General features: G+C 37.9%; 1 protein-coding gene across 1 annotated transcript in view; it reads left to right on the top strand.

The window, feature by feature from the left end:
• The window catches only part of MYO16 (myosin XVI), a gene marked incomplete at both ends in the record, with an annotated part of 287,015 nt that overhangs the window by 121,540 nt on the left and 151,508 nt on the right, over positions 1-13,967 (top strand). The window contains 3 exon segments of the mRNA XM_082277664.1: positions 1,504-1,614; positions 4,509-4,574; positions 7,321-7,448. Of these exon segments, the coding sequence (XP_082133790.1) occupies positions 1,504-1,614; positions 4,509-4,574; positions 7,321-7,448 (305 nt within the window).

Genomic DNA, 13,967 nt, shown 5'->3' with positions numbered 1-13,967 from the left:
CAGACTTCCGTCTCTCTGCTCTCTCTCTCTCTCTACAAGACACTTAAAAATGTTCTTGGAACTCTTTTGTTAATTCTTTTTAGTATTCCATTGTACATCATCAAAGACAAATGGCAAACTGTAATTTAATTTTTTGTTTTGCCAAGTGAAATTCTTGTTTTCTAGTAAGCTGTACATCCAATTGCCATGATTAAAAAACAAAAAGGAGCAAGAAATGCCATCTTCTGTGTGACAGAGGAACCTTCATTCGCTATAATGGGGTGAGGAACAAACCTCTCCGTAGGTAGATATACACCTATAAAGCACAGGTAGTGAAATCAGTGTCAGGTTTTCTGAACTAGACCTTGAACTTATGGAAAGAGTTGCAGTTTAGAAGTTCTGTGTCGTGTCCCAAGTACTAAACACAAGTATCCATAGTCATTGAATACTTGTCAACCTCTTCCCCATGACAGAAGCACGCTTCATGTTCCCTCCAATATCTCCCAGTCTGCTTGTTGCTTCTGCCACTGATCTCCTGTCACTGCCAGAGACTGAAGGTGCTGAGGTGTTCACCAAAAAAGGGCAGTGTCTGCTTTTCTCCTGAACATTCATTTAAAGCAGAACAATAGAAGAAAGAAGTTTCATCTTCATTGTCCATCCTCAAAATAGACCCTGAGTTATTATAATAAATTCTGAACAAACAACTTAATTCTATCATCATTCACGTAAGAATTTTCTGTTTCTGGGTATTTTGCTGACATAAAAAATCCAATCAAACTACATTTTAAGTGTAGATCGCTATTTATAAGCCCACTGCTTAATGTATCAATGTTTATTTTGTCTTTAACCAAATTTGCATTTTCACTGATTCTTTTTTCTTCTGTCTCTTTTCTTAGTCTTTTGGATCTTTTTTGTTTCATTAGCATTTACTTTTTTACTTACCCTTGCAGAGTTTATTATTCACTCTAATCTCAAAAGGGTTAAACAATTTCACTCACCAGTTTTTGGCTAAACTGGACTCTTGATTATCTTCTGGTTTCCATAACAACACAGTTCCAATTTCTTACTTCTAATCTGTAAGAAAAATTCCAGTAGAATTTTAAATCCCATATGATAAAGAGTGGTCTGAGAGCTTTGTTAAATACTGGACAATAAATACTTCACAAGTGCACTAAGTAATTTCCTGATTTCTTCTGCTACAAACATTTAATGAAGAGAGCAGGAAAATGGAATTTGATCTGAGAATCTTTATCGGTTTAAGGATTTCAAATGGTACTCTGGTATGCTCTTAAGAGCCCATCAGACTCATGAAGTTATACACCATAACATTGATCATAATTTTTATATTCTTCCCTTGATTAAGATTATTGATGTGGAATTGTTTAGGGGTGACAACTTTCTGGTTTCCTAATGCATTTTTTCCCATAAATTCTAATGGTCTTGGTTTATACTGTAAGTTGGAACATTATGGTACAGAATGATTCATTGTGAAGGTACTTTATTTCTCTAATTTTTGTTTTCTAGATCAAGCTAATGCCTCCAGCTCCAAATGATGACCTGGCTTCTCTGAGTGAGCTAACAGACAGCAGCCTGCTTTATGAGATTCAGAAGCGTTTCAACAATAATCAGATATATGTGAGTTGCTGTTCACCTATCAACAGTAAGCTTTAAAAAAAGACCAAAGAAAGAATAGGAAAAATAGGATTACTGTCTTAACTACTGGACAATAGCCTGCCCCGAACTCAAGACTAGTTTTAAATGGATGAGGGCATGTGTATGTGTGTGTAAGCCCTGCAATTCCTCAAGTTCATATCAGAAAAGGAGATATAAAAAATGGAATATAACTTCAGAGAGGTTTGAATACAATTTATGCGTGCTTATTTCACGGAGGAATTGTGTTAGTAAACACTGATGAACACACTTGTCAAGAATGAGTGTTTTAAGGTCGCTCAGATCAGTGTGGCTGGTGGGGGTGGTGTACCACCATACTTTGTAATCTTCCTTCTCAAACCACTGAAAGATCCTTCCATTTTTAACATTATGTCAATTTAATAGAACATGATTACTGGAAATGTAAAAGAAATTTAGATTTTAAAAGCTTAGAATTCAGCATGGGATATTTAATTAATCATTTCTTCCAATATCAGAGAAATAATTATAATGTAATGCTATTCATCTAGATACCGAAAGAAATTGTTGCATCAAGATTTTGTAAGGAAAGTTTTCCTGTCTGGGCCATAATAAGCACAGAAGGCATCCAGTTAAGCACTTGAAAATTTTTGTATCCCTGTCCATATCTTACCCATAACTTATTACTAACTTACTGAAGAGCTGAGTGGAATGCAAATGGGAAACATGCATATTATTTTTAAATTTATAAATTGATGACACTGTTTAGACTAAAGGAATATGGGGAATTGTTATGTTGCTGTGAATCCTTTTGAAATTATGGGAACTTCACTTTTAGGTGTTATGGCATTCAATGGTAAAAAAATTTCTGGGGTTTAGAGTCATGGATCAAATCCTAAAAAATACTCATAATATGGGTATTTATTTTTCTTCATCTCACTTTCAAAGGTACCAGATAACTTAAACTGAATTCATTAAGATCCACAGAGGAAGTTTTATTTTAAGATACTGAAGATTTCATCTGCAAGGATCTTCTATTCTGGAATTCTCTTCGCTTAACAGGACTTGTAGGCAGTGATCACTAAGTATTCTGCTCAACAGCAGCCTTGGTAGAGTGCTTTGGTAGGGTATCAGCATCAGTGCTGAAGATGCTTTCGTCTTGACTTGGTTCTTAGAAGGAAAATTCCTTGGGCTCCAATTACAAACCAAAGTCGTCATTAGCACTAAACACTTCCTGCTTCATGGTTTTTTTAAGTTTTATAAAGTTTCATTTTGCCGGAAAACCCAACAGTGAAGTCAGGGTGGGTGAGAGAAGGGAAGCACATTGATGCATTTTAGAAGGAAAACAGTACATTTACTATGAAGGACAATATTTTCCACCTCTCCAAATCAAAATGCTTCATCTTGAAGAAGACAGCATGACTGGAACTGTTCGCATGATGCTTTGCTGTCTGACCTCTTCAGAGACAGAAGCCTGGCAGTTTTTGCATTGTAAGAGTGTAATATAGCAGCAGCTATTTATGTGGAGTGAAAAGTATAGCAGCAAGAGTGACCTACAATCTTACACTTAAGTGCATACAATTGCAGAATGGTTTGTTTTGGAAAGGACCTTTGAGATCATCTGGTTCCAACTCTTCTGCCATGGCCAGGGATATCTTCCAGTTGAAGACAGTGAACTCAGGGCCCCATGCAACCTGTCCTTGAACATTTCCAGCAATGGGGCATCCATAACTCCTCTGGGCAACTTCTTCTAGTGCCTCAGCACACCCACAGTAAAGAATTTTTTTTCCTAGTAGCTAATCTAAATCTCTTCCCTTTCAGCTTAAAACCATTCCTCTCCATTCTGTCACTACAATCCCTGATAAAGAGTCCCTCCCTATCTTTCCTGTAGCCCCCTTTAGGTACCAGAAGGTTACTATAAGTTCTCCCTGGAGCCTTCTCCACGCTAAACAATCTCAACTCTCTCAGCCTATCTTCATAGCAGAGGTACTGCAGGCCTCTGATCATCTTCGTGGCCCTCATCTTGTTCTAACAGGGCCGTGTCCTTCCTGTGCTGGGACCCCAGAGCTGGATGCAGCACTGCAGGTGGGGTCTCGCCAGAGCAGAGCAGAGCGGCAGAATCCGCTCCTTCACCCTGCTGCCCACGCTGCTCTGGATGCAGCCCAGGATACAATTGGCTGCCTGGGCTGCTAGAGCACAGTGCTGGCTCGTGTCCAGCCTCTCATCCATCAATAGCCCCAAACATGAAATAGTAAAATCTTGCAAACTTGCAATCATTAAATGGTTTACTTTTTCTAATATAGTCAGGATAGCTTTTCCAGATGCATGCTCATATGTTCATATACACATGCACTTGCATAAAGACATCTATGTATCAATTGCTCCATCTTACCCCACAAGCAATATATTTTAATGTATCAGCTCTGGATAGCCAGTATAGCATTTCTAAATTATGTCATCTATTCCATTAAAATCCCTTGAGGAGCTTGTTTATGTGGTAGGCATGCCAGGAGTTAGACTCGATGATCCTTGTGGGTCCCTTCCAACTCAGCAGCTTCTGTGATTCTATGACATTTTTGTAGTTTAGCAAGTGGTAAGTTACAAATTAACTTTCAAATAATCTACCAATAATATATGTAGTGCAATTTTTCTCTGCATAATTTTCAGTTATGAAGAACTCAGTTTTATTATAAAAAGGCTAATTAATTCTGTTCAAAGTGTAAATTTAGATCTCAAGTTCAAACAGTGGAGTTAAAAGCTCAGAATTCATGAATTATGTTTAGCATGTTGTTAGCTAGAGTTAAGAGGCTTTACTGAGGTTCTATTTGGAAGAAAGCCATTAGCCTCCTTAAAAATTTAATTTATGACTTAATAAAGCAATTGTATCTTCTTTTTTTCAGACCTACATTGGTGATATACTGTTGCTTGTTAACCCATTTAAAGAACTTCCTATTTATTCTACCATGGTAAGAATTCTCTTTTTAAAAGATTGTGGATATTTTTCACAATTCATATAGTTCATTTGACATGCCAAACCCCTACAATTAATTAACACATATGCCCATTTTGTGTGGGGAGCATCTCAGTTTTAGTGTTTTAGCAAAAATTTAAAAATGTCTTCCAAGATATAGCTATTTTTGCGGTGTCTTATTGGTAAAGCAGTCATCTTGATAACGCTTTGAATGAGCAGCAGCACTTCTGGTTGTTTAAAAATAATTCCTGATGACCTTGGTGGTTTCTGCCACAGTCAAACTTACAAAAATAGATGCATGCTTCATACAGTGGTTGTTTTAGTTCACACCCCCTTGCCCAAAACATGATTATGGAGATAGCAATCTTGGATGGTGCACAAAGGCTCAAAATGTCTGTCTGTGCTCCACACCGGGCCTCTCATCTGGGATATTGTACAGCAGTGAAAGCAACATGCTGAGCACAAGCTGAACACTGCCCTGGCTCAGGCACGGGGACGTGGCTTGTGCTGGTCACAGGCAGCATTTGGGCAAGGACAACTTGAGTTGTGTAAAAACACTCAAGAGTTTTGATCTCTCCTTCATCTTCACCCAGACATTTTAGAGATAGTGTTAGTATAACTGTTAATTTATCCTCCCTTCTTAGCTTCCCATTGATGCACTGAGATCACAGAGATCAGCCTCCCTGAGAGGGAAGGTTCAAATATGTTTATTTAACTTACAAGAGTTATAAAGGGTTAAAAATTTGGTAAGCAAATTGTAATTTGTGGCTGTTTGCTAAGTCACATGGCTTTGTATGTATCAGTAGTAAATCTGAGAGAAGGAAATGCTTTGCCATTCATGGTAGGAGCAGCAGATTCCAAGTTGGGAGTCTGAATTTATTTCTAAAAATGGAAATCATCTATCATCTCCAGGGTTTTAGATGCTGGCATTTTTTCCTGTCACTGTGTATTTTATATTAGCTACATGATTTTGTGCACCAAGAGAGAACTGTAAAGAGGAAGAGTTTACATATTAAAATGTTTCCTGAATGTTCACTGTATCTTTACTTCTCTGTGATAGATCTATTTAATTAAATTTATCATGAGACACTTTTTGTCCTGTAATTGTTTGGGTCACCTTGGATAATAATTGCTTTCACTTCATCATTGTAATCTGCACTCTATTGTGCATTATGCAGGTATTTCCCAGATGATCAAGAAACCATGGTTGTAAAACCACTTTGTTTTTGAAATGCTTTGGTATACTGCAGCAGCTTAGCTGATATTGTATTAAAGTCTCTAAGTGGTAGATGGTCTATATATTAGAGTAATAAAAAGTGATTATGTCAATTCCTCACTAAATGCTGACGTGCTATATGATGTGGCTCATTAATTAGCATTTTTGTTTCAGGTATGTAGTTTGTTAGCTGTCAAAAAGAAAAGGAATGCAAACTTCTTGGGCATGATACTATTTTTAAAACAAGAATAATGCAATGAAAATATTAAAATATATATATATTTTAGTAACAGAGACATTTTATGTTTTTCTTTTTTTAAAAAATACTGTTCATAACTTCTTGACAAACATAATTTTGTTACAGTGCACTGACCTCCCACACTTCGTTCCAGTAGAATACTACTAAAATAAATATTTTATAAGCAATTATTCATTCTGACATGACAAAGAATCATACATTAATAGACACTGATGTACTTTGCTTCTTACGAAATTCAATGCAGTTGTTAGAGGATAATATTATTGCATTTTTACCTGGAAATACACTGTACTACTACACTACACATTATAATAGCATTATACTACAAAGAACATGCAAGTATGACTTTGAAGGTATCTTAGTGACTGTAGAAGTGCTTGAGCTGTGGTCATGCTGCTTTGTTACATTCCTGCAGAATTTACTTGTGCCTGATTAAGACAAATATATTCTTGAAGTTTGTGTTAGAAAAATATGTAAACTTGGAACATTTTGCATTGAGCATACATGTGTGAAGGTTTTTCTTTGTACTTTGTGACATTCTGAAATGATTCCTGGAGAATTGGTGTGGATTTGATCTTTTTTTGTCTGGTAGCCCTTAAGGCCTGACTGAGAATATATATGGAGGATTCATTCAGCTGCAGTGTTGTAGATGCCCCAGGATTGAATAGCTTAATATCTAAATAAATAAGACAGGCATGGGACAGCAAGGGGTGAGAACATCAGGATACCCTCAGAAAAAAAAAAAAAAAGTGGTTTCTACAGCAGATATTTTGGATTTACTCAGGCTTTAAGGAGAGTATATGTTGCCAGCTATGTCTATCAGGAGTTATTCTATATTGCAGAGAGAGTATTTGTGGGATGTCATGTAGTAAATTAGTTAGTTTATAACCTATTCGTTTGATTTCAATTTTAAATTTTCATGGGATGTTCATATCTCATTTTGTATATTTTCAAGTCAAGATATTGAGAAACTATAGATGTAAGGTATTAAAAAATAGCTTACTAGGTTTTGTTTTATTAATGCACAAACCAGTATTGTTAAGTCTTCTAGTTATGTTTACTTTTGTGTCTTAATTAGACCTTCTGTGTTTAAAGCTCTTTTTTCTGCAATTAAGAACTTCATAGCTGTTGTAAAAGTATCCCCTCTATACCTAGAGAGATTCTGTTCATAATGCTTAGAAAGCTTTACAAAATACCCAAATTAGGGGGACGAAACATAATTGTTTTGAAATGTATTTGTCATTTTAATTTTCTACAATTTTTCAGGTCACCCAGCTTTATTTAAGTAATTCTGGAAAACTGTGTTCCTCGCTTCCCCCACATATATTTTCCTGTGCTGAAAGAGCTTACCACATGCTATTCCAGGAGCACCATCCCCAGTGCTTTATCCTCAGGTGAAAATTTATCTTTCTATTAATTAATTTGTACCTCCTGCCTTTCAGCTGTTTCCCTTGGGCCTCAGCAGTTGAGATTTCCATTTTATTTTTTTCTCCAACAGATTTTTTTTCTGTGTACTGATCTCTGTATCATACATTAGAGAAAAATAGAAATGAGAAAGGTTTAATTACATCTCAAGTTCATAAATTCTCTTGGGCAATTGCCACTCCATGTAGCTGCATCTAATTAGGAGCAAGAGTTAATGGTAAAGAATTCAAAACTGCTGTGTGTGTTTGCTAATACTACATGAATCAGGATTAGAAATAGGATCTATTGACAATAAAAATGATAAGTCCTTGACTAAATTATAAACCTCTGTGGTGAGGCGCCTGTATTGGAGCTTGCACTCTGCCTCAAATGTCTGTGTGATCATGAGTTTGTTCTTTAGCTCCCCAAGCTCAAAATGGACTTTAAAATGGACTTTAGCCTTTATTCACAGTGTTGTTTTGATGGTAAATAACTTCAAGATTGTGAATAAATGTATTAGGAATCTGTGAAAAGAGTTTTATCCAAATATGCTGGTTTTAATAATGGTGAAACTTGTCATTCACCTGGAACTTTTTAATCCCCAAATCTGTTAATCCTTCTTTTCTCAAGCTCTCTGAAAGCAGTGGAGAATTTGATGTACTCAGTAAAAGAAATTTGTTATTCAGTCTTATCATCTCTATCTTTCCACACTTTACTTACTTTCATATTTTCTGAATCTTTAAACTTAATCCACAGGATTACAGAATCAATGATATTATAAAAGACCTTTGAGATCATCGAGTCCAACCTTTGACTGAACACTGTCTTGTCAAGTAGGCCATGGCACTGAGTGCCATGTCCAGTCATTTCTCGAATACCTCCAGGGACGGTGACTCTACCACCTCCTGAGCAGCCCATTCCAATGTCTAATCACCCCTCCTGAGACTAAATTCTTCCTGATGGCCAACCTAAACCTCCCCTCGTACAGTTTGAGGCTATTTCCTGTTGTCCTGTCACTGGTTGCCTGGGAGAACAGGCTGATCCCCTCCTGGCTACAGCCTCCTTTCAGGCAGTTGTAGAGAGTGCTCAGGTCTCCCCTAAGCTTCCTTTTTTCCAGGCTAAACACCTCCAGCTCCCTCAGCTGTTCCTTGTAGAACTCGTGCTCCAAACCCTTCACCAGCTCCATTGCCCTTCTCTGGACTCTGTCCAGCGCTTGAATGTTTTTCTTGAAGTGAGGAGACCAGAACTGGACACAGGACTTGAGGTGCAGCCAAATTTCTTACCATGTTACAAAATTTTTTTTCCCCAGTCACTTCACATCTGAGCAAAAGTTCACTCACTGAAACTGAGCATTTTACAACAGGGAAGCATTTGGCCAAATCACTGAAGAACTTACTATCAGTTATTCACAATTATTATCGGTTTATAGCAAGCCAGCTTCACTCCTGTATACTTAACACCAAGAGCTGTCTTTGTATAAACTTCTAATGGAAGTTACAGAATAAAATAATGTTATTAGTTATGTCTTAAGTAGCCAGTAGGTGGACTTTTCTTGGTTAGCTTCCTTCTGACTGCATTTTGCTCTTGCTTTTCAGGATATGAAAATACATTAAGCACTGACAAGATAAGTAAAGAGCTGTCTAGGGAGCCTAAATATAGACTTGTTAAAAGCTAAGGATCCTTAGTAAATCAAACCGAAGATTTATGGCATGCTGATGGCTAATTTTGTGAGTCAAAAAATCATAATGAATACATAAAATGAAATGGTCTAACTTCTTAGCAGACTGGAGTGTCAATACCCAATGATTCTGTTGTGATAGAAATCACATTTTTAAGCCAAATAACCTGGAATGGAGAGAAATCCTTGTGTTTTACAGTGGAATGCATTGAAAGCTTTGGATGTCCTCAGTTTAGCATCACCAAAGCCATTCTGATCAAGTAAAAAATATTTATTTTTTTGAAAGTACAGTTCCATATATCATAAGTGCAGTTACAGATTTGTATTAAAACATTGTTTAGAAATACACTGTTCAATTTAGCTTAATTTTAAGAATATAATTTCCAACTAACATGCAAGATTGATCAGTTATAGATAGCATTACTGATATTACACAACCCACTCTTTTATGTTTAACAGTTTTGCTTGCACATATTTGTTTCAAATCTAGAAACCTCAGTCACTGGGAGCAAGACTCAGTGTCTCACTTACATACTCAGAAAATGGAGAAGAAATAAATTATTCTGACCCCCAAAAGTGTGCAAACTTAAGTCACTCTTCCCTGGATATATCTTACTATATTAATGGGAATTTGGAGTAGTAATGCTCACTGTTTGGGGTAGTACAATAAGAGATTTGTTTCAGAAATTCATGCAAAACAGCACACCTGTCTTCCTTTAAATCTGGTGGAAATCTTATATGAACACATTCCATCAGCAGTTTTCCATCATTTCTGGTTATAGTTCAAGTACTGCAGGAATAAGTTCTTTTCATTAAGTATTTCTGCAGTTCTGAGTGTGGTACCTTTGGTCAGAATTGAAAATGAAATGCAAAAAATAAAACCCTGTCATTTTTATTATCTCAAATACTCCTCACATGTTAAATATTTTGTCATATTTTCCCTAAATAGATGATTCGTAGAATTTCTTTATACTGGGATTATTGCTTACCAAACAATAATGATCCAATAATGGGCCAGTGTTCTGAAATCATAAAGGTATAGACACACCAGCCTAATATGCATCAAGTAAGAGTAAGCGGGTACTTCTCAGTACTTGCAGAAAGCAATTCTTAAAAATTGCCTGGAGCTGGCTGTTTTCTGACTCTTTTACCTGGGCTTCCTTGATTAACTACTTCCATGTGATGGTTCTGTCTGCCTAAGTCCCTCTCCATCCAATAACTTTTTAACCCGGTGGGGACCAACTGCTGTGGTGGTCTCAGAGCTGGGGTGTTCACACAGGCTTTGTGGGTTTGGGAGTCACCACGAAGGGAGCTGGAACTCCAGCCACAGCTCTTCACAGCCAGGCCATTCACGTGGATGTCCAGCAAGCACATGTTCCACATGGAGCTCTCCAGCGTGGGTGTCACTAGCAGCCCAGCTAGACTGGCACAAGAAAGCAAAAGAGCTGTATGATAATCCAAATGCCATGGATTTGATGAGTGTAGTTCTTTAGTTCCTCCTGGGTATATTATGTCTTGTGTTCTTTGCTTCACATGGCTTTGTATTTTCACACTTTCAATTGGACTTTTTCCTAACAAATTAAGATTTTAATTTTTTATGTCAAAATAGAACTTATTTTTTAAATTATTCATAATATTTGAAGACAGATTAGACCTGTAATTAAGGTTGTATTAAAATATTCATAAAGAAATAGTAGGGAACAGGCCCTCCATCAGGTAGTTAAAAAAAAAAAGCTGGAAAGCCAAAGAAGGAATAAAGTGAGAAAACTTCATGGAACTTGCCTAAAGCCCTATGTGAGAATAGGGTTTCAAATTCTCTGTTTATTTTCCTTTCCTTTGGAGTACGCTGTTTCTAATTTAACCTTTTTGTTATACGTGAAATAAGCCTTCTCTGTCTGTTCCATATTGCCTTCTAAGGAAGTTTTAGTGCAGAAGAATGCTTTTCTGCTTTGTTGCTAACTTACCCTACACCTTGATAAGTCAATCCAAACAAAAGTAATAAGAAACCAACATTCATATTGTAAATCACATTTGGAAAAATATAGTGATGAAACACTTATTTAAAAGAGAAAACAGGAGTTGTTCTCTAAGCAGCATTGAATTTCTAGAGAAAAAATACTGACATTGCAAAAAATTTTATTCAACCTCAAATGAAATGGAATAAACAAGATCTGGTACAAGGTACCAAATTACTTTTCCACTGTTAAATTGCCTCAAATGTTCCAAATAATGGTATCAACAATTAAAACTTTTCCTAACATAGCATTTTTTTCTCAGCAGTTCAATCTGTATTTCACTGAAAGTGAATATAACCCATTGAAATGTACAGAACAACTAAGTCATGTTGTGTCTCTCTTTCAGCAACCACATTCTAGTGAATTTTGTAGCCCTGAACAGTAATGTAGCAATCATTTTGATCAACAACCTCCCGTGGCAGGACTGTAAAATTAAGAGTTGAGCCAAGTATGTCATATCTTTGCAGCTGAGTTCCTGCAATGTTCAGAAAACATGAATCTTGAGAAGAAATATTCAAAAATGGACAGAAACTGTCCACTTTTGCTTGTTTGCATGGTCGTGTTAGCTGGGCCACATTTGTCTTGCAGTCAAAAGCAACACATAGCTTTATGTTAAAAGTGAAGCAAATTAATGCTTAAGTGGGGAAACTCATAGTGAACACTCCAGTTCCTTTGTTTAAGAAGTCATTTTTTCTGGTTTTAATTTTAAGTTGCATGCCTGCTTTGTAATTCTTGAAAACAGAGGCACATCAACTTTTATTTATCATCCCTTCTCCCCACCCTCAATTTCTCCAGTTGTGAGAAAGATTTTTGAAACCTGGAAAAACTTTCTGTTACAGCGGCTGGTTTTGGCCTGATTTTTCTGTTTCTTTTGAAAGCTTCTAATTGCAGGAAATTAGGCAAGCTGGGAGCTATATTTCTCCCTCTTTGCTTCTGCTGGTGGTATCAGCTTTGCAGCTGATACACTTACCGCTTTCAGAGCTACTAAAATGCTGGATTGCCCGTGCTGCCTCTCTAGGCTGCCTGAGGCTTTCTAAGGCATTGAACTACGAGCCTAGCTGGTAAAAAGCTGTAAGTATCTCCACATTTCTGGATAATACAGTATAAGATCTGTTATTTCCAAGATTGTGAAATGTCTGTAAGGGAGGAATATCCTGTCTGTAAGGGAGGACTAGTGTCCTGTTTCAATTTTTCTCGGTTCCTGTTAGTGACAACAGGCAAAGAAACATGGAATCTGGAGATTGCCATTATGAAGGCTAATGCTGGATCTTAAGAACAGAGGCAGAATGGTACAGTTAGTGTTTGGAGAGTGAAGTCATCATTACATGGGCAGAGATGCATATTTTGTAGGGTGACATCAAGTACCGTCTGACTTTTGAAACTCTTTCAGAGTCAGAAGCTGAAAATCTGACCAAGGGATAGTGCCCTTAAGGAGAACCTTGTCGTTTCTGGAGAGTTGCTAATTTCATATTAGTTGCGACAGTGACCATCTTGACATTACACAATTCCATTTGCTCTTAGACCTGGTTTAAACATGGCTTTGTGACCTCCTAGTTTAGATCTTCACATAACATAGAATCATAGAATGTGAAGAGGTTGGAATGGACCTTAAAGGTGGTCTAGTCCCAACCTCTGCTGCCATGGGCCTCCCACCTCCCACTAGACCAGGTTTCTCAAGGCCTTATCCAACCTGGCTTTGAACACCTCCAGGGATGGGGAACCCATAACCTCCCTGGGCAACCTGTTCCAGTGTCTCACTCCCCTCACGGTACAAGATTTCTTGCTAATATCTTACCTAAACTTCCCCTCTTTCAGTTTGTATCATTACGCCTTTTTCTGTCACTACAGTTCCTGACAAAGAGTCCCACTGTGGCTTCCCTGTAGGCCTCCTTCAGGTGCTGGAAGGTTGCTATGAGGTCTCCACACAAACTTCTCTTCGCCAGGCTGTACAGCCCCAACTTTCTCAGCCTGTCTCTATAGGGAGATGCTCTTATCAACTTTGTGACCCTCCCCTGGAGTTGCTCCAACAATTCAATGTCCTTCTTATGCTGGGGACACCAGAGCTGGATGCAGTACTCACAGGAATGGAGTACAGGAGGAAAATTGGCTCCTTCAACTAGCTGGCTGTACTGCTTTGGATATAGCCCAGGATTATCTTGGCTTTCTGGTCTGTGATCACACACTGCTGGCTCATGGTGAATTTTTCTTTGACCATTGCTGTCAAGTCTTTCTGCTCAGGGCTGCTCTCTGTCACTTCTCTGCCCAGCCTGTAGGTGTGTCTGGGGTTGCCACGACCCAGGTGCAGGACCTTGCACTTCGCTTTGTTGAATTTAATGAGGTTTGCATCAGCCCACCTCTCAAACATGTCAAGGTCCCTGGATGGTATCCCTTCCCAGCATAAGGTGTCACCCCACAGCTTGGTGTCATCAGCAAGCTGGAGCACTTGATCCCACTGTCCATGTCACTGACAAAGATGTTCAGCAATATCCGCCCCAGTTCCTACCCCTGAGGGTCACCACTCATCTCTGGTCTCCACATGGACAACGAGATGTTGAACACCACTTTTTCTGTGTGATGATCCAGTCAGTTCTTTATCCACCAAATGGTCCATCCATCAAATCTCTAATTTAGAGACAAGGATGCTGTGCAGGACAGTGTCAAACACTACGTAAGTTCAGGTAGACAATGTGAGTTGCTCTGCCCCTGTCCACCAACACCGTAGCCCTGGCATAGAATAGAGACTGATTGGTCTGTAGTTGCCTGTCTTCTACTTTTTTTTTTTTTTTTAATGGATGTTAATATTTTCGTTTTTCTAG

This window comes from Coloeus monedula (assembly GCF_965178545.1).
Source record: "Coloeus monedula genome assembly, chromosome: 3".
In the NCBI taxonomy this organism is placed as follows: domain Eukaryota; kingdom Metazoa; phylum Chordata; class Aves; order Passeriformes; family Corvidae; genus Coloeus; species Coloeus monedula.
The sequence above is the reverse complement of the archived record's forward strand: the minus strand, read 5'-3'. Positions and strand labels throughout refer to the sequence as shown.